Genomic DNA, 20,902 nt, shown 5'->3' on the forward strand with positions numbered 1-20,902 from the left:
CGTCAAGCTCGCCCTTGAAGAATGGCGGCACTGGTTAGAGGGGTCAAAGGAACCATTCGTAGTGTGGACAGACCACAAAAACCTGGAGTATATCCAAACAGCCAGGAGGCTGAACTCCCGTCAACAGCGGTGGTCTCTGTTCTTTACCCGCTTCAATTTCACGCTCTCCTACCGCCTGGGATCTTGCAACATCAAACCTGATGCCCTTTCCCGGATGTTTCAGAAGGACGAGACCACCGCCATGCCAGCCCCCATTCTTCCCAGCCACTTTGTCGTAGCGGCCCTCACCTGGGAGATCGAGAAGCAGGTCATGGAGGCTCTTCGGAACCAGCCAGGCCCAAGCACCAGCGCCCCCATCCGTCTGTTTGTTCCAGCAAATCTCAGGTCACCTGTGATTCAGTGGGGGCACGAATCCCGTCTGGCCTGTCATCCCGGCATCACTCGCACCCTTCATCTGGTCCGCCAGCGGTTCTGGTGGCGGCGGATGAGACGGGATGTCCGAGAATTCATCCGAGCTTGTCCCACTTGTAACCGAAACAAGACCCCCAACCAGCCTCCTGCTGGGTTGCTGCAACCCCTACTCGTACCCAAGCGGCCCTGGTCCCACGTTTCACTGGACTTTGTTTCGGGTCTTCCGCCCTCTGACGGACACACAGTCATCCTTACCATTGTTGACCGCTTTAGTAAGATGACCCACTTCGTGCCTTTTCCTAAACTACCCTCTGCTAAGGAGACCGCCCAGGGGGTCCTGGAACATGTGTTTCGTATCCATGGCCTACCTCAGGATATGGTGTCAGACCGGGGGCCGCAATTCTCAGCAACCTTTTGGAAGGAGTTCTGTCATCTCCTTGGGGCCACCGCCAGCCTATCATCTGGATTCCACCCGCAGTCAAACGGCCAAACTGAACGCATGAACCAGGAGCTGGAGAAGGCACTGCGTGGCCTCCCAAAATCCCCGGGCCTGGGCTCAACACCTGCTCTGGGTGGAATATGCCCATAATTCACTCACCAGTTCCGCCACCGGCCTCTCCCCCTTTCAGTGTGTCTACGGGTACCAACCCCCACTGTTTGCCAGCCAGGAAGCGGATGCCACCTGTCCGTCTGCTCTTGCGTATGCCCGCCGCTGCCGCCGCACTTGGGCCCAGGCTCGCACTATGCTCCTGAAGTCTGGAACCAGCTACGCCGTCGGTGCCAACCGACGGAGGGCCCCAGCACCTACTTACCGGGTTGGTCAGAAGGTCTGGCTGTCTGCCCGGGATCTGCCGCTGCGGGTTGAATCATGAAAGCTGGCCCCTCGCTTCATTGGTCCTTTTCCTGTGCAGAGAGTCATTAGTCCAACGGTGGTTCGGCTTCAGTTGCCCACTTCCATGCGGGTCCATCCAACCTTCCACGTCTCCAAGGTCAAGCCAGTCCATGAAAGTCCCCTGGTCCCTGCAGCTCCGCCGCCACCTCCTCCGCGCCTCTTAGATGGCGGTCCTGTCTTCACCGTCCGGCGGCTGCTCCGCTCTAGGCGACGGGGTAGGGGGTCTCCAGTACCTCGTTGACTGGGAGGGATATGGTCCGGAGGAGAGGACCTGGATCCCGGCCAGGAGGATAGTGGACCGGACCCTCATCACTGACTTCCACCGACTACATCCTGATCAGCCTGCAATCCGTAGGGGCCGTCCCAGAGGGGTCCCTAGCCGTCCTGCCCGCCCGGCTTCCTGTCCGGTGCCTGACCCTGATCCTGTCTCAGTACCTGTCCTGTCTCCCGACCGTGACCCTCCAGCTCCTTCTGAGGATGATGATGTTCACTCGGACCGCTCGGAGGAGTTCTGACCCGCCGCCTGCTCCCCTCCACCCTCCCGGCATGATGTTGTTCTTGGGACTTCTGGGGCCGTCCCTTAGGGGGGGGGGGGGTCCTGTCATGAGCATTCTCTCTCCCTGGTAACAACCTTAATTGAATTCAATTCTCTGCCACTCTGCTCACTCTCTCTCTACTCTGCCTAACGAGCTCCACCTGGCTCCGCCCTGCTCTGCTCTTGTTACCTGGCCAGCTGCGCTGCATTTCCCACTAACCTCTCCCAGTATATAAAGCCCTGTTTTTCAGCCAAGCCCTGTCAGATCGTCTTCAAACCTGGACCAGTAACCTGCCTGTCTGTCTACTCTCTGACTCCTACCTGTGATTCGGATCCATTCTTGACTGCCTCCCTGTTCTACTGCCCCGGTTATCCCGACCTGCCTTCCGGATCTTCTCGATTACTCTCCGATCTTCAGCCCCCCCGGTAACTCGAATCTGCCTTCTGTCTCTCACCACGTTTAGTGCCTAGCCCTGGTCTGTACTACTGCCTGCTGTTCATCTTGCTGTTGTGTGTTCCCCCAGGCCTCCGACCACCAGACGCGTCACCACCCTCAGCCCGAGACGCCGCTCGATCACTGGGGGACACACACACTCAGCACCTTGGACTGGAACCCCCCCGGAAACTTGGTGACCCCCGGAGCCCAGGTAACCCACAGGACCCTGAAAAACCCCAGAGCCTCGAGAACCCCTGGAACCCCTGACACCCCTGGCACTCCTAGCACCCCTGGAACCGGAACCTCCAAGACCTCACGATTCTCTCACTCCTCTTCCCCCCTGAACCCTTCAATAAAAAGACTGAATTTGAACTTGCGCTCTTGGGTCGTCTTCTGTCCGTGACATGTAGCATTTTCCCATTTTGAATAACCACTAACCTTATCTGAGTCCATTGTGACACGTAAGCCCAATTTGACCATGCCATCTTCCTTCAGCATTGTCAGATGTGGGCATAGACCCATGCAGAAGGCTCGTGCTATATTCTCTGTAAGACGACTATGCTCAATCGGGTCACTGAGGATATAGGACTGGTCTTCTTTCTGCAAGAAGAACACCTGTACCATACAGATAAAAAGATAAATCATATGTCTAATGATTCCCATCAATTAGTTGTACAGTATGAGTTCTCTATTGAAGATGCAGCTGATTACATTACCTCTGTCCAGCGAATGACTTTCCCGTTGGCTTTGTATTCAGCACCATGGAAAATATTTATGGAATTGATGGATTCCATGGACTTTCCATCAATGGGACTGATGATGCTGAGTATGATTAAAATACAATAAAAATAAGATATTTGTAACTTACCACTGCCAATGAATCACTCATGGGTAAGCATGATAAGTTGTATCTCCTTTGAGGGACCTTCACTAGTACACTCATTCATTAAATTATTTATGGATTCCTTGATGCATGATCATACAGTATGTGCCCACCCACGGTTGAAGTTATGATCATCTTCTGTCCACTGAATATGAACATGCTTCTGGTTCTCCAGTTCAATTGTGCCACAGGGTATACTATAGTCCTTCATGTCCTTCAAGGCCTGTCGTAGCTCTTCCATAGTCTCTGTGGTGATCTGCACCATAACTCCATCTAAAAATTACCAAATATGTCTGTTATACATTGTCAGGCTCTGTGGACTTTCAGTGCAATGACTATCTTTTGTGTTATTTAGTATTTTGCATGTTACTCCCCCATGTCTTAATTTGCTGTAATTTATTGAGTGATTTCACCCATGTCTTTGTTTCCCTCATTGGTCCACTGGCTCATTGGTTAAAGTGTATACTGTATGTCAGGTTACATGAAGCAAGATAGAAGTGAGTAGTGATTTTTCTTAAAAAATCAACTTTAAATACAATAGAACAATATTTACAGTTATTTTTATAACTGAATTTATGAACATTCCAGACACAGTGATGACCTCATAAGAGGGAGTCCAGCAAAGTTGAGCATAGGGGAGAATGGGTTTTAACTGCAGGCCAAAAATGTCCTTTATGACATCATAAGCATGAGTCTGACTGGCAGAGATAAAGTAAAGACGAATAGGCTACAAAAATGTAGGTAAATCATGGCCATCAGTGATAAATTGATTAGGGTTGTGAGTAGGTTCGGATCACTATTAGTATGTATCATGGCTTCAAAATGGCAGTTGTGTCATTTTCCATCACATAGGCTTTCATGTACGACAAGTTAAGTAGAATCAGTAAGAAAATTAATAGTCTGTCTACAGTGGGCTGTGCTTCGACTTGGCCAGCATCACTTGTGGTCCGCGCGCGTATCACGGTATCACGTGCCTTTAATTTGTATTTTTCCAGTGGCGCTGCAATGACGCTGCAACAACCCAAACAACTGGTAGATGTCTCAAGTGAGCAGGGTGTCTCGTAAAAAGAAATGGAGCCTGGAAAACCCTACACAGACTTCACTACAGACTTTAGCAGACTGGTTTAGAAATAATTTAACCCTTTAGGCGCCAGAGGTTTTTTTTCAAAACGTTCGATTTTGACATCTTAATTTCAAAAGGCTATATCTTAAAAGTGATAAGAGATAGAGACTTTCTGTAAATTAGAGAAATATTAAGGATGACCCAAAGTTTATGTAGGGATTAAATTTCCCCATCTAATTTGCATATTATGACGTCATATGACGTCATATGACGTGGCGGCCATCTTGGATTATAGAATTTTCATGAAAAGTCACATGTTTGAATGATAAAATTCAGCACTTCTTTCCCCTCAAAATGTCCCTCATCTTCTGTGTGCTATATTGCACAATACTGAATGCTCAGGTAAATAGTAAGTAGTAAACAAACTGTGTAAATCATTACTAATAAATGGCAGTAACAAACCGAATGAATGTAGCTGTAGGTTGGCCTTTTGCTGTAGAGATTTTCCATTTACTACATACAGTAGGCACTCTGAAGCCATGTATGGGGTACATATATATTATTCATATGACACACAAACACAAGTAGACAAGACCTGTTTAGTTCAAAAGCTCACTCGCCACGGCAAGGCACAGATCAGGAGTGAGATGACGAGACAAGACGAGAGACAATGTTAGTATTTTTTTTTCTTTTTGTTGTTTTTGTTGATGTTTTTTTGGTTGTTTTTTTTAGCTGACGAAGACACATACATCACAAGGACATGAACTCACAAAAAAGAACACATAGTGTACACTACTATGGTCAGGGAAATAGATAGTAAATCAACAGTCTAAATCATTACTAATAAATGGCAGACAAAAAAAAGAATTTATGTAGCAGGCCTTTTGCTGTAGAGATAATGACTCCCTATCCATCCAGGTGACATTTCTTGTAGTGTTTCAGGGTGTGGTACCTCTCATTGCAAGGCACAACACAAAGACCCACCCCACACTGCCTACACATGTATTTTGTCTGACGGCGGCCTTTAGGGCGGGTCCGATCAGAACAAACGACACAATCTGGCTTACTATCAGCCTGGCACATAAAGTGGCGCTCAGTGAGTCTCTGTGGCATGTCTCCCAGTGAGGATGACTTTCGGCCTTTGTTGCTCTCTTTCCTGGAGAAGCCTTCCAGTAAAGCAGTGATGACATCCTGCACGAAGACTTTCAGGGGCTTGTGAGGAGCAGCAGTGCAGCGGCAGTAAATGATGTGGGCATTCACCATGCTTACACTGAGAATGCCATTGAAAATCCTATTGTACCATTTCCTTGATCTATGGGGAAAGAGGTAGGTCTTCATTCTCTGGTCTGCTGTGTCGACACCCCCCATGTATGAATTGTAGTCATCAACACAAACAGGCCTATTTATCTCCCTATAGCCACTATCAGTGTGTTTGGTCCTGATGCGCTTTCTGACACATGTGTTGGAATGCAGTGTAGAGAGCATTGTAAGGCGCTTTGTATCATGCCACGCACAAGCTAGCATTTTCCCCTTCCTCATGAAGACTGGGTCATCTCCCTTGCTCAATGGCAGCTGTTCACGGGTGAGGCCCTTTGGCATCCCCTTCCTGTTACTGCTGACAGTCCCACACAAACCCGAATCATTGTTTGCCAGCTCATCTGCTATGGCTGGCGAGGTGTAATAGCTGTCCATGTACACCTCATGCCCTTTCCCTGTGTACGGGGCCATCAGCTCACGGACAACAAGGTGTGTGGCACCGAAATCAGCATTAGGCCTATTTTGTCCAGTGTACATGGACCACTGTAGCACATAGCCTGACTTTGCTTCACTCAGAACAAATACTTTGTAACCATATTTGTCTGGTTTGTTTGGATTATACATTTTTAGGGTTGATTTCCCTTTGAATGCAATGGTCATTTCATCCAGTGACAGCTGTTTAGATGGACCATACATTGCTGAAAACCGGGGGATGACCAAATTAATAATTGGGCGGATTTTGAATAGCCTGTCATAGCCTGGCTGACCCCTGTCAACATACTCCTCATTATTGCTGAAATGAAGGAAAGACAAAATCATCTCAAATCTATTCCTGGACATCACCTTCCCAAATCCAGGTGTTGCTGTTGGCCAATATTCAGCCCAATAATCCTCCAACTCTGACTTCTCTACCAGACCCATACTCAAATGCAGAGAAAAGAAGGCTTTCATTTCACTGACAGTTACGTCAGACCATTGATGAAATCTGGAGTGTGGCTGGAGTTGATGGGAGGCTAAAAACTGATTGGCATAGCGATTTGTCTCAACAACAAGTAAATTCCAGAACTCATCAGACAGAAAGAGTGATAGAAAATCTAGGGGCGAATTGGCATTGGAGAGTTCTCTTTCCCCCAGATAACCAATTGGCTGATCAAAGGGCGTGATCCAACTTTGGTACTGCTCCTCATTGGCCAAGTACTCAAAGCCATCACCTTGCACTAAACTATTCATGGCTCCTCTGCCCCGTGTCACACCGCCTCTGCTCCTGCTGCGACTAGCACGGCCTGATCTGCCTCGCGCGCGCGCCGAGTGGAGAGAAGTTGCACAGCTCGAACTAGGCCTACTGTCATTCTCATTGCGACTCCCCCTGCCTCCACGTTGCCCCCTAACTGTCCTATGAACACTTCGACCTCGTCTAACATCCCCAGTGGCATTAGACAAATGATCCAACAACACGTTACTGTTGCCGCGATTGAGGAGAGGCACACGGTCAGAAGACAAAGAAGCTAGCTGGCTAGCGCTATAAAAAGACTGGACCCCCACATAACTTCCAGCCTCGTTTCCCACATCACTAACACGCCTGCTAACTTCCCGATGAACACTACGACCCCGTGAAACATTGTTCCCAGCACTAACACTGGGCAAAGGACCATCTACATTGGGCAAAGGATTTATTTGTGCTTGGTGTAGGTCTAAACTTTGTCCAGCTGCACCATTGCAAGGCAGGGACGCATCTGAAGCGTGGTGAGTAAACGAATCACCGTCATTTTCTGAAGGCAGATATTCTCCTTCAGAATCAGGGTCAGCGAATAGAAAACCCAACACTTCATTGCGGGTAAACTTTTCTGATGCCATTACACGATAATGTAGTGCAAATACTCTCTCACGTTGACAATACCGCTCTGATAAAAATGGCACACACGCACACTAGCTCCGGTATTTCTCGCACTGATTCAATGAGCTCTAGCGGGAAGATTTTGTATAGAAGCAGGACGATTTTTCGACTCGGTGATGACGTATGACATGTCTGCCATCTAGTGGAGTGGAGATTGAACGAATTATGACACCCTATTTGACAAAATCGGCCGTTTTATTCAGTGCCGCATCTTGTCGACTATAGTCGCCTGTGGCGCCTAGAGGGTTAATAGCCAGAAATATGCCTGCCCTGCCCTAATAAAGAAATATTTTGCGAGTGAATCTCGTTTGCAGCCCTACAAGAAACGCAGGACAAATTAAACATTCTGGTTTTCTCCGAGTGCAACGATGATAGACAGACATAATTTGGACAAAATATAGAGCATATTAACCTCCGTTGCTCAGCCAAATGCCTTCCTGTTATCACGGAGTTACAGGCGATAAACGATTTTTGATGGTCACAAGTTTACTTCATTAGCGGTTTATTTTTTTGATTATTAAAGAGTGTTTTTCATTTAAAGGTTTGACTTTGTGCTTATTCAGTAGAGCATTTAGTGCTCTCCCCAATCCCAGACGTTCACATTGCATGTTTGTTTGTAATGGATGCAACAGCGAGATAGGCTACGCGTTTGACGGCAATGAGTTGTTAACAGACATGAACCAAGACATATAGCCCAGCAGCAATCTAGGGACTGTTCGTTATTTATTGAAGGGGCCACTGGAGGAATATTGAGTGCTTCAGTCAAAGGTTGCATGACCCTCCCTTGCCTGCTAGAAATTGTTCAATGACCCTCCGACAGAATTGTTAAAAAAGACATGACCCTCCCCTGCCAATTGTCGCTGTCTTCCGCCCGCGCTGCTTTGCCCCACAGCCACACACTGTGATAACGTTCTTAAATCAATCTTTCCCGTGAGCTTGCATGCTACCAGTCCTTCCTTTTCAAATGTGTTGCACACTTTCACAAATATTCAATATGTGATTAATAATATGACAAATAATCCCTGTGCACGGGGACCGAAACAATGCATGCCAACTTTTTCCACGTATTTTAACTTTCCCCCGCTGTCTTGCTGTTTTAATGTTTTCCCGTAGAATATCCCATATTTTAATACTCTCATAACAGCCCTGCCATCGGGCCTGGCTCTGTGTTGCCCTGTTGCTACCCCCTTGCCCTTCCAACGAAACAGATGTCTTCAAATCATCATTTTCCTTGCTTGAAGGTGAACTTAGAGTGATGTTAGCCTATTTAAGTTTAACGGCGTGATTGTCATGAGAGCGCGATTCATTGGCGCTTGCATGTTCGGCCTTATGTCTACGTGCGCACCTGAGGATACTCAGCTACTAGAGAAAGAATTTCCCCTGTTTGTATGTTCACTCCAAGTTGGCCTACCATAACTTACCAACTCTGCACTGTAGACCCTAACTGGCTATTTATATTTTTCTGTGAAATAAGCAAATGTATTTGTTCAACTTTATGAAGCAGAATTACACACTAGGCTACTTGGAACATAACACATTTGACAAAGGACAGATGTATGTTGCTAGTGACAAAATATTAACTTTCAGTGTTTTACGATGTCTTTGTCATGGGGAAGTTTTCCCCATGCATTTATTCTAGGCTACTGTCAGTGACTGCCGTGAGAGAAGCGGGTTCTGTGTTTCGTTCATGTCAGTGACTGATGCGAGAGAAGCGGGGTCTGTGTTGTGTTGCGTTGCGTTAATTTATTTTCATTGGGCATGCCGTGCCGTCCACAGCTCTTCAGTTCTGACAAAGCCGAAATTACTCCTTTTGAAACAATGAGTGCAGGAAGCGCGTTTGGTTATATTGCTTGACGGGGGGATCCCAAGCAGCTTTCAGCCATAAGGCTACTTTGAGAACATTTCCTAATTCACCCGACACTAATATTCAAAATGTTGAAAACTATTTCGGCATAGCCTATAAAGCAGTTTAATTAAATGGAATGTTAGTTGTAAACAAACGAGCTACTTGGTGAGGCTTGGCCTCACAGATGCGCTCGTGCCTTAGATGGCAAGAAAAATCTTCACGATATAGGCCTATTAACTGACCACCCGATTCACATTGGCTGGGGGGCAAGGGGGCCATCAGACATTTGTGCCCAGTTAATCCAGCCCTGCCCCCAAAAAATCACACCTTCCCACCTCTGTGACAGCTTAAAAGAAGTCGAGAGGACTTCTAACTCACAGACCTATTCACAAACCTGCCGCATTTCGCCGTGTTTTGAAATCCTTTGCAGCTACAGGAGCTTCCAATCGTGAGGAAGCAATTTTGCATTGTAGGCATAAGTAACATGCAATAATGCCACCAACAACAACCAAAACTAGGCTACTCATTGTCAACATGTAAATTAAATGTAACATTATTGTGAATCAAATTAAAATGTTCTCTTTTGCAAACGTAGGCATAGTAACAGAATAATTTAATAATGTTACAAAGATACTACATCAATCCGTATGTTTCATTAGGCTACTAGGATATTTGTTTTGCCTTACTCTTGATTCATTTAGGCTAGGCCTTTTTATTAAGGGGCCATATTCACAAAGAATTTTAAGGCTAAAAGTAGCTCCTAACTGGCGAATTTAGGAGCAACTCCTAAAAATAATGGGCATGTCACTCCTAACTTTAGGAATTTTTTTCACTAAAAGTAATTCACAAAGCATTTTAGACCTAAAAGTAGCACCTAAGTCTGGGACAGCTTAAAAGAAGTTGAGAGGACTCCTAACTCACTAAGACCTATTCATAAACAGCTTTTTGTGGCATTTTACGTTGCGATGTTTTGAAATGCGTAGCCTATGTGGCAACAGGAGCTTCCAATCGCGAGGGAACAATTTTGCATTCATAAAAGGGATGCAATAACGCCACCAACAACAACCAAAACTACTCATTGTTAACATGTAAATTAAATGTAACGTTTCATTGTGAATCAAATGAAAATGTTCTCCTCTTTGCAAACGTAGCCTAGGCATATGGTGACAGATTAATTTAATAATGTTCCAAAAAGATACTGCATCAATCCATAGGCCTATGTTTCATTAGGCTACTAGGCTATTTGTTTTGCCTTACTCTTTATTCATTTAGGCTAGGCCTTTTTATTCAGTTATTAATCATCTTCCGTCCTTCGCACTACTTGTGTAGCGCACGCATTCTCCGATCTGTCACCTGTCACTCATCATCGGAAGGGAGGTGTTTGGAATCATTCCCGCGTTACAATCATCAGCCAATCAAGGTGGTCACGCTCACTTCAGTCAAGCTCGTGCATGAGTAATAACGTCATCCATAGCAACGAAGGCTCACTCACTCTTGGTCAAAGATTCTATAGCGCTCTGCTCCAGAATCTTTGCTCTTAGTTTAGGAGTTGCCATTTTTCCTTACTAAGAGTAGGTCTGAAAGGCTTTGTGAATAACTTAATAAGAGAAACTCCTAGTGGTAAGATAAAAGGCTTTGTGAATATGACCCCTGGTGTCTAACCCAATGAAGAATTTTATATAAAGCCTGCGCTTTTCTCCTGCCCCTGATACCTGCCCCTGCGTAATCCTCCTGCCCCTGATACCAGCTGTGGATAGTGTGGAATGTTCAAGTAATAACACAATCCAATGTGTGTCTCAATTGTCCCCCGCTGACCACCTCACACATTTCTCTAGCCTAGATTTTGCAACGAACTTACATGACACAATGCCATAAAATATGCCAGTTTTAGGACACAGAATAACGTAGTTAGGCCTACGTTTAACAGTAACAAGTGTAATGAGCTATTCATTGTCAAAGGTGCATGGTGAAGTGAAATTCTTACTTTGGAAAACAAACATTTGCCGATATCATCGCCGATATCATCAGAATATTGCGACAGATTCTGTGTGTTCTGGACTGCAGGTAACTTGTTAAGCCAGTGGTTCTCAAACTTTTATTTCATTCCCCACTTTGATAAAGGGGAATGACTGATGATAGTGGAGATAACGTGTTATCCCGGGCCTTTGCAAGTCAGCATCTCCGACGGTAGTCTACCCTATTAAAAATATAAGTTTTCGATGTCCCAAACGGAGAGCCATACTTTATTGTTTTTAACGATCTCTATGCTACTCACAAAAATATAGGTATGGGGACATGATGAAGTAGGCTATCCAACTGTCGTGTGTTAAATTATTGTGATTACGAGCCAGTGGTTTTCAAACATTATGCGTGACTCGGACATCTAACTAAATGCAACAGGCTCATATCGTCCTCGCATTCGCAAAATGAGGACTAGTGTTTTGTCAAATTTCAAATAGCTATTCGTTTTAACGAATTTTTATGATAGTATGAAGTACTTTTTGTATAGGCTACTATCTTAATCTTGGAATATGGGGAGGGAAGTGGCGCGTCTGCAGAAGTCAGCCAAATATGAATGTAATTCTGCGGCATAAAGCAGATGTATTTGTTTATTGTACAGAAAAATAAAAATGTCAAGCAGTCAATTGACTACATTGCAGTCAAGAAGTAGGGCAAATTAACGTGGGTCATAGTTGTCTAGCCTGTTAAAAACGTCGCTAGATAGTATTAAATCGCCAACAACATTGTTTTGCAGAAGCTACAGATTAATTCTGAACAGTTATTTCTCTACTGTCAATTATCACACAAGACACTGTTTTGATTTGCATAGTTGCGTTACCCCCAACACTGACAATAACGTAGGCAGATAGACAGCAAATTAAGATATTTTTTCGTTTTGTGGAGCGGCACCGGTAGGCTATCAAAAGCAGATTTCGATTTTCGCTACCACCGTGTAGTCAAGCCTTAAGCCATACCCAAGTAGCCTTAATCGAGGTAATGTTTAATTATGCATGATTTATTTTGTTATCGAATTCGTAGGCTGGGATTCCTCTCGGCAACAATTATGTTTAAAGGTAGCCTCCTGGTTTTTCAGAAAGGGCGGCAGTCAGGCTACTGACAGAGCGATGTACACACAGTGGCTGAAAATGGTACTAAAGCTTCACGCAGCTTCACGCCTCGTAATGCACGACTGAAGTGGCCATTTGAAAGCGATGCCCACTGTAGCTAACATTAGTTGATAAGCAGATGGATATATAAAGAGCAAATGTGTGGTAGTGATGGTTTTATAGTCAGGTCTCTAAAGCAGGAAGCATATATGCCCATGGTTGGCTGAACACGGACTAATGAGTTGCTTACTGATTCTACTTAGTGTAGGCTAAGGCTGTATGGCCTTTATGTGATGGCAAGTGACACAACTGGCATTTTCAAGCATTGCTACTTATCCATATCCATAGCTCTGACAGGACTGAGGAATCTGGAAAATCGAAAGGTGGCGGTGTTTGCATCATGACGAGGTCAAGCGCTGGACTGACCAATTGGAAGCCAGGCTACAGGACGCCCTTAGCAACATTGACTGGGAGACTGTTATTGTTCCAGTACCGAAAAACAAAAGTCCATCATGTCTGAATGACTACCGCCCAGTAGCCCTGACGTCTACAGTGATGAAGTGTTTTGAGAAGCTTGTGAAAAACATTATCTGCTCATCCCTCCCTGCCTCCTCGACCCCCTCCTATTTGCTTACAGAGCCAACAGGTCTACAGAGGATGCCATCTCAAACCTCATGCACACCACCTTAACTCACCTGGAGGAGGGGAATGGGAATTATGTGAGAATGCTGTTCATTGACTTTAGTTCAGCATTCAACACGATAGTACCTCTCACCTTGGTCACAAAGATGAAGACCTTAGGACTGAACACCACCTTGTGTCACTGGATATTTGACTTCCTCACCAACCGTTCACAAGTGGTTAGAGTGGGGGGTCTGACATCTGACTCATTAACCATCAGCACTGGTGCTCCCCAAGGCTGTGTTTTGAGTCCACTGCTGTACAACATCTACACACATGACTGCAAAGCCAACAGTAGTCATACCTCCATCATCAAGTTTGCAGATGACACAGTGATCTTGGGCCTGATTAGTAACAACAATGAACAGCTCTACTTGGATCAGGTTGATGAGGTGGCACAGTGGTGTCAATCTAACAGCTTGACACTGAATATCAATAAAACCAAGGAAATGGTAGTGGATTACAGAAGGCAGCAGCAGAACTACAATTACACGCCACAAATGATCAGCGGGCAACCTGTAGAGAGAGTCACAAGTTTTAAATACCTTGGTGTCCACATTACTGAAGACTTAACATGGACTGTTAACACTCAATATGTTCTGAAGAAGTCCAGACAATGACTCTACTTCCTTCGTCAGCTAAGGAAATTCAAAGTTTCGACATCCATCATGAATGCCTTCTACACTTCAGCGGTTGAGAGTGTTCTAACTGGTAGCATTATCACCTGGTATGGGAACTCCACAGTTAGAGATTACATTAATACACAGGATTAGATGTTAAAATCCCTTGTGCCAAAATCTAAGGTAAAAACACATTCAGAAGCCCCTGCTCAAGTTTAACTTTAAAAAGCACACTACCCACAAATCCGCCAACAAATGGTCACAAGCACAATACAAATGGCCTATCCAACAGCAGTAGACTATATAGTATGCGGCATGTCATTGGGGTTATCAAGTGGGCACCCTCATTCACCGATGTTTCGTTAAGTTAGGCCCACGACACCTCATGAAGGCTTAACAGTGAAACCAGCGTCCTGGACACACTCCCCTCCATGCTGCCACCATATTACCACATTGAAATATCCAATACCCAAAATACTCTTAACCAGCCCAGGCATGGTCAAGGTTGGCTAGGTTGGTCCGTCCCGTTGATGTGGACTGAACCATAACCATAAAAACCTTGGCCAACCAACCATCACCCTAGGCACAGCCCATCACAAACACAAAACAAATTAGCCAGTTAGCTTAGCCCGTTAGCTTAGGCCCCATCCCAAACACAAAACAAATTAGCCAGCAGTTAGCAGTTAGCTTACGCCCCATGCTGCCCCATATTACCACAACAAGCATCCAAATACCCTTAACCAACCTAGGCATGGTCTAAGTTGGCTAGGCCGGTCCGTCCCGTTGATGCGGACTGAACCATAAACCATAAAGAACCTTAGCCAAGTACCATCAACCTAGGCACAGTCCATCACAAACACAAAACAAATGAGCCAGTTAGCTTACCTTAGCTTGCGCCCCAGGAAGGGTAACTTCTCCTTACCCACAACCAAAACAAATGAGCCAGTTAGCTTACCTTAGCTTGCGCCCCAGGAAGGGTAACTTCTCCTTACCCACAACCATTCGCTTGCCCGTTCTGCTGCTAAAGACATGTTACTAACCACCTGCCTTAGACTTCGACCACAAATGCCCAATTCAGACAGCAAGCCAATAGCAGATCTGGCCACAAACCCACGTGCACCGATTTCAATAGGCCTTAACCCTTAGAACCCGATTGACGCAAAGTGCGTCAAAAAACACACCCTTTCTTCTCTGTTACATTGCTCTGAAACGACAGAGCAGAAGTGGGGCTTTCCAACGAGACTACACACTTGTCTGTACGATCAAGTATGGAAATTAAAAAAAATCATGAAATTAAATCAAATTGCATCATATTTACAGTCTATACTTCTCTGCGTTCACCTGCACACACATTACTCTAGTTTGAATAACTCGTGAACCCGTGATCGCATCGATATGGCAATCATATCAAATCATGGCATATCAGATGAAAGAGGGGGCACAGGGCTATCCATTGGTACCATGTTTATCGATCTTTCTGGCTTATAAAACCAGACGAAGTGACTGCAAAATAATAACGTCATGTACACAAACCAACGCTGCACACTTATTACTCTCGTTTGAATTACTCGCGGACCCGTGATCGCATAGATATGCCACGCATGTCAGATGAAAGAGGAGACTCAGAGCTATCATTTGATACCAAGTACATCCTTCTGGGTTATAAAACAGACGAAGTGGCAGCAAAATAATAACTTCATATAGCTGGACTTACCCCACGTTTTTGTCTGTTCTTGTGGCAAAGCATGTTTATAATCCAATGCTATCATGTGTTTCTCTATGGCAAAGCATGTTCATATTCCGGTTTTGAGATCCTAGCAAATTCCTGCATGGCATCCAATTCAAGGCTCACATTGCATCCCAATTTGTTCAACAAATAAACACCTTTTTTGCCTTTACTTTGTTCATGGCAATGCAGTAAAAAGTTGAGAATTATTATGACTGCATACACACAGGCACGCAGGCTAACACGCAACCTCGGGTCAAGTCAGGTCAGATCAGTTCGTGTCACCGATATGGAGCGCAGAAAGGTCATTTTTCATCACTAAATAAAAAATGGCATTTATTTCCGTAAATCACACAGCAAATATTTCTGTAAATTGCTCAGCCCCAGAGTATCCCTCCAACATGGCAATTTTATTGCCCGATTCAAGACAGTCTGCCCTACACACACATGAAATGCATGTAGAGCTGTGAGCTTGCTGTGGTGAGATACATGTTGAAATATTATAATTTTTATAATACACTTTTTATATTTTAATTCTTTAAAAATCTAAATAAAATCAATGCTAGTATAATACATGAAATGATGGCAGATCTGAATAGCCTAGACTCTCCTGAAAAAAACAAAATATAATATATGTGTGTGGCACTTACAATGACCAGAATAAATCCTTATGAATAAAGATAGTGAAAATGCCCTAAAAACAGCTTAGGGTTCTAAGGGTTAATCGTGCACTCCAACCTCGCTTAGCTGCCTCCTCTGCTATTTCAGTATATTTAGCTCTCTTCAGCTCATTGGCCACTTCCACTCTGTCTTCCCAAGGAACAGTGAGTTCAATGAAGTAAACTATCTTCTCTGAATCCGACCATAGAATTACGTCGGGACGTAGCTTAGTACTCACTATAGACTGGTTTCACCCTCCCTGACAACCGTCGTCACGGCGAACTCGGAGGACAAGCACTCTCCGAATTCGGAGGACAGCCCCCAGCAGCGCATTGTGTTAGACTAGGTACTACATGATCATGGCAAAGAAAAGTGGCCCTATGCTGCCCGGGTACTTTAATGCTATAAAAAATGCGGAGACCAAGAAACGGTACATGGAAAAAATGTCATTCATTAGCTGTACAGATCCTTACGAAATCTGCAAAGCGGATCTAAAAGATGATTTGGACCTCTGGCCCGATCTGACATACATACATGTCGGGATGTATCTGCTGTTTAAAGAGAGCAGTTACACGCAAGAGAGTCTTATGAATTATAAGAGCTTAAAATGCTATGAGCATTTTATCAATGGATGGGTCAGAGAAGTTTTCTGCAAAGACTTCGGCGATAGGCGACTGCTTATTGCCAAGGTAAGACTGATGGGAGGGCAGGACGAAAGATGGTAGAATTTAACCTAGCCTTATCATTGACAGTGGGCTATATCGTGCATGATTGATGTTTCCTTTAAATAAAAGTCAAAGGGTTGGTTGGTTGACAAAGGCAGGCTAAATTCATGTAGTAGCCTACTTTTGACAGCTACGGTGGAGGTCTCCATTCGACAACCAATATCTTAATGGATTTAACTCTTCAACGTCTCCATTCAAAGATAGCTATGCTAACAACTGCTTTGCTAAAAACATTACCGCGGTCCAGCTAGCTCTGGTTCAAAATCTCTATCACCGTTGTTGTCCTCAGACAATTTTGGTGTCAATACCCAGCAATAAGATTAACAAGCAATGACAGAATTAAATAAAGTTGTTACTTACATTGCATTCAGCTATCAAATCAGTCAGACTGTTGCATGTCTCAAAAAGTTTGACAACGCCGGCGGCCAGGTTACTTCCGGAGTGGGAGGGAGTCTTAAAGGCACAGCTGAGTAAAAGTAGGCTACAGATGTTTTACTAAAAGCCTGTAGACCTGGTCATGTTCAGAAAAAGCTAATTTATGTCTTTATTTTATCCCCAGGTTAATCATTCTCAGAAAATGAGAGACGCGCCTCTAACACCATGGGTCATATTTGAAAAAAATGGGAAGATTTTGGCTGCACATTGCAATTGCATGGCAGGCCTAGGGGAGAGTTGCACTCATGTTGCCTCTCTGTTGTGGGCCACAGAGGCCGGTGTTAAACGCCGTGATTCCCTTACAGTGACAGACAAAAAGGCATATTGGGTTTTGCCTGCAGCAACAAAAACAGTGCCTTATGCCAGATTAAGAGACATAGATTTTGTTAAGTCTACTAACACAGAATCACCTGGACCTAAGTATACCCCATCTTCTGAAAAATTTGGTGCATTTCTTAAATCTTTACATAATTGCCCTTCTAAACCAGCTGTTTTGTCCCTCATCCCAGAATATTCAGATGCATATTTGCCTAGGTCTTTGAAGCTCGACCTCCCTCCATTATTAATTGACCTTTATGATAAATCATTAAGTGATGCAACATTTGACGAAATTCTTGAAAAAACAATTCCCAAAGCGGCTAAATACTACACCATCACAGAGGCACAAACACATGCAGTGGAAAGAGAAACAAGAGCCCAGTCTCAGTCACGCTTGTGGTACAGGATGAGATCTGGAAGGATAACCGCTTCAAAATTCAAAGCAGTTTGTCAGACAAACCCTAAACAGCCAGCACATAGCCTTGTAATGGGAACCTGCTATCCTGAGACCAAGAGATTTGCAACAGAAGCTACTCAGTGGGGTAGAAGAAAAGAGGCAAGTGCAAGGAATGATTATGTAGAGCAAACAAAGGAGAGACATGATACTTTCAAGGTGCACGATTGTGGACTTTTCATACACAAAAGCAACGCATACATGGGTGCTTCACCTGATGGGCTGGTGTCGTGCAAATGTTGTGGTGTTGGAATATGTGAGATCAAGGTAAATAGTCTTAAAAAATGTAATGGGGCTTTAAATGAACCAAATTTGAAATATTGTTACCTTACTTATTAAAACAAACTAAATATTATTTTCAGTGCCCCTTCACTCACAAGGATGCCTCAATTGACTCAGCTTTGAAGGACAAACATTTTTGCCTTGAAAGGAAAGGAGATGAGAGCTATACACTTAAACATACTCATCAATATTACTATCAGGTAAAGGCAAATCTAGTAATCCCAAATTAGTCAAAGTCTAAATGTATACAAACAGTGTATGTTATTCAATTGAATACTGGAAATTATTTACAGGTCCAAGCTCAACTCCTAGTCACAGAGCATAAATATTGTGACTTTGTGGTTTGGGCCGCCAACTTCATGTTCGTTGAGAGAATTTATCCAGATGAACCTTTCATGACGGATAAGCTACCAAAGGCCAAAGAATTTTTTGAACAAGCACTACTTCCAGAGTTGGCAGCTAAATTTTATTCAAGAGCACCAAAGCCAACTGTTAATCACCGAGCTTCAACAGAAACAAAGAAACGGAGAGTGGATTGTGAAATTGAAATATGAAACAATAAAAACAATAAATTCTCATAGAATTAAATTCAATTAAATTCAATTAAATTCATTCTTGCACTGTAACAAAGTTGTGAGTCATTCAAATGGGACAACAGAGTTGCACATATTTGTTAAAGCACAGCACACAGTCACAATTTTATCGAGTGTTGGCAAATTTGAACTGCGCACCCTGGTGAAATCAATGGGAATGGTTGAACTCATTATGGATAACTTCTTCCTGATGTTTCCGATGACTCTCTCCACATGAATTCTCAAGTTGGCTATCCTTCTAGTTTGCTCCACCTCAATCCCAGTCAACTGTGCCTTGCCTTTTGTGAATGCTGGCATTTTAACTGTGGCACAGTATAACCCTACTGACTCGCGGATGTCAAAACCTCGGTCTGCCAGAATCAGATCACCTGGCAAAAGGTTTTCTAGCAACCCACTCTGCTCTGTCAGATGCTTGTCTGAAACCCGGCCACCCCATCCATCTGAGATGAAGCTTACTGTGCCCTGTGGAGTTATTCCAATCAAATACTTTACTGTGTTGTGGTGTTTATATGACGAGTATGTTTGGGCTCTTAGCCAGTGGATTGGTGGGTCGCTCTAAGAAAATTTCAAAACAGTCAATGATTACGATACAATTTGGGGAATGCTTCCTAAAGTCCATAGGCATTGTTTTTTTTCAGTTCTTCTCTTTCAGGCCAGATAATTAAGGGTTTGAGGCAATCATACAAGATATCCAAAACATGATTAAAAGTCCTTGATACTGTTGCTTCACTGATTCCACCAAATCTATAACACAAGTCTTTCCCATAAAGATTAAGTTTCATTCGCATGATTGTGAGGATCAATTTTTGGAATGGACTTAGAACTGATGATGGAGTTCCCTCAAGGTCTTCTCTCACATATTCATAAAGGGAAAACAATAGCTGCCAGTTGGGAAGGCCAGTAAAGTGCAGTGTTTTTTCATCATTTCCCTCAAATCCATCCATGTCAAGTTTGTATTTACCTAGTTCATGATCCAATCTGCAAACTTCCCTTTCCAATTCTTCATAACTACTCATAGTTATGTCGGTTTGACAAGAAATCCCTGATTCACAGTTGCCGGTGGAGTCATTTGGTGTGGATTTCACCTCGATTTTGGCAGAATTTTTTGTTCTTTCCTGCAGTCTTTCATGCCTACCTATACTGCTTGGTTGTAATTCTTGGTAGTGATGTCCTAAATTTTGAGATGGAGCCCAATCTGGATTGTTTTCATCCATAGGAGATGAGGGTTTGCCTATAAAAGAACACATGAGCTAATTGTTATAGGCCTAGTATGTGCAGTATAATGCCACCCCCCTTGTGTGAAAGTTGACTACTCCCCAGTTGACAAGTGATGCTCGATCTCCCTATAATTGCTAGTGTATGCCGCTCCTCTGAATCTCAGGTATGTCTCAATGTAACACAATGATACTATGTTTTGTGATACATTAATATGTTTCTTTTTCTAGAAGTCTAATGCTAGGGTTAGTTTGTATGTGATCTCTCAATAGCTAGTAGCTATCCGCTAACGTTAGCCTTCTAGCTAGTGCTACTCTAACGTTAAACTTTAGGCTTGTGCTACTCCCATACATAAATGTGATATAGTTTAAGTCATGCTACTTATATTATGTCAAAGTTGGGCTGGTAACAGATAGGCCTAATAGAGAAGAAGTGAGAAGTGAGGCTAAACATTGCTTAACTCTTGTGCTGTGAGAAGCCTAGCAGTTAGTGCTGGCAAGTCGTCATACGAGGTGCTTGCTAACCAAAACATGATATGAGTTTTACCCCCATTCAATAATCCAACATTTCATAGACGTCTTTTGTTTATATTTATTTACCGTTAATAAGCATACAATGCATCGTGTTTCTTAGCCTAACATAGCCTATTACCTGTTATAAAATGGTCACTACAGACTCGTAAGTGGTCAAGGCTTTTAGTGGAGTCCTCTCTTAAGAGATCTTCTCTCCTTATTTTTCTCAACCATGTTTCCCGACGTTTTCTATACATCTCCCGTCTTGCCTGATGATAACGTTCAGCCGGGATTGAAGGCAAACGGTAATAGTTCCGTTTATCACGGGTTGAACGGTTCGAACAGCCATATACAGCA

General features: G+C 43.9%; 1 protein-coding gene across 5 annotated transcripts in view; it reads right to left on the reverse strand.

Moving 5' to 3' along the window:
- Window positions 1-20,902, reverse strand: part of LOC143133613 (zinc finger FYVE domain-containing protein 9-like) — a 244,690-nt gene that overhangs the window by 17,805 nt on the left and 205,983 nt on the right. For all 5 annotated transcript variants that reach the window (XM_076293365.1, XM_076293364.1, XM_076293361.1 and 2 more), the window contains 3 exons: window positions 3,271-3,430; window positions 2,991-3,096; window positions 2,713-2,889 (listed from right to left, as the gene is read on the reverse strand). In XM_076293365.1, coding sequence (XP_076149480.1) covers window positions 2,713-2,889; window positions 2,991-3,096; window positions 3,271-3,430 — 443 coding nt within the window. The remainder of the gene's footprint in view (window positions 1-2,712; window positions 2,890-2,990; window positions 3,097-3,270; window positions 3,431-20,902) is intronic.

This window comes from Alosa pseudoharengus, unplaced genomic scaffold (genome assembly GCF_046254945.1).
Source record: "Alosa pseudoharengus isolate Yale_2024_CS ecotype anadromous, Long Island Sound unplaced genomic scaffold, YU_APseudo_1.1 YU_APseudo_1.1_scf_2, whole genome shotgun sequence".
In the NCBI taxonomy this organism is placed as follows: domain Eukaryota; kingdom Metazoa; phylum Chordata; class Actinopteri; order Clupeiformes; family Clupeidae; genus Alosa; species Alosa pseudoharengus.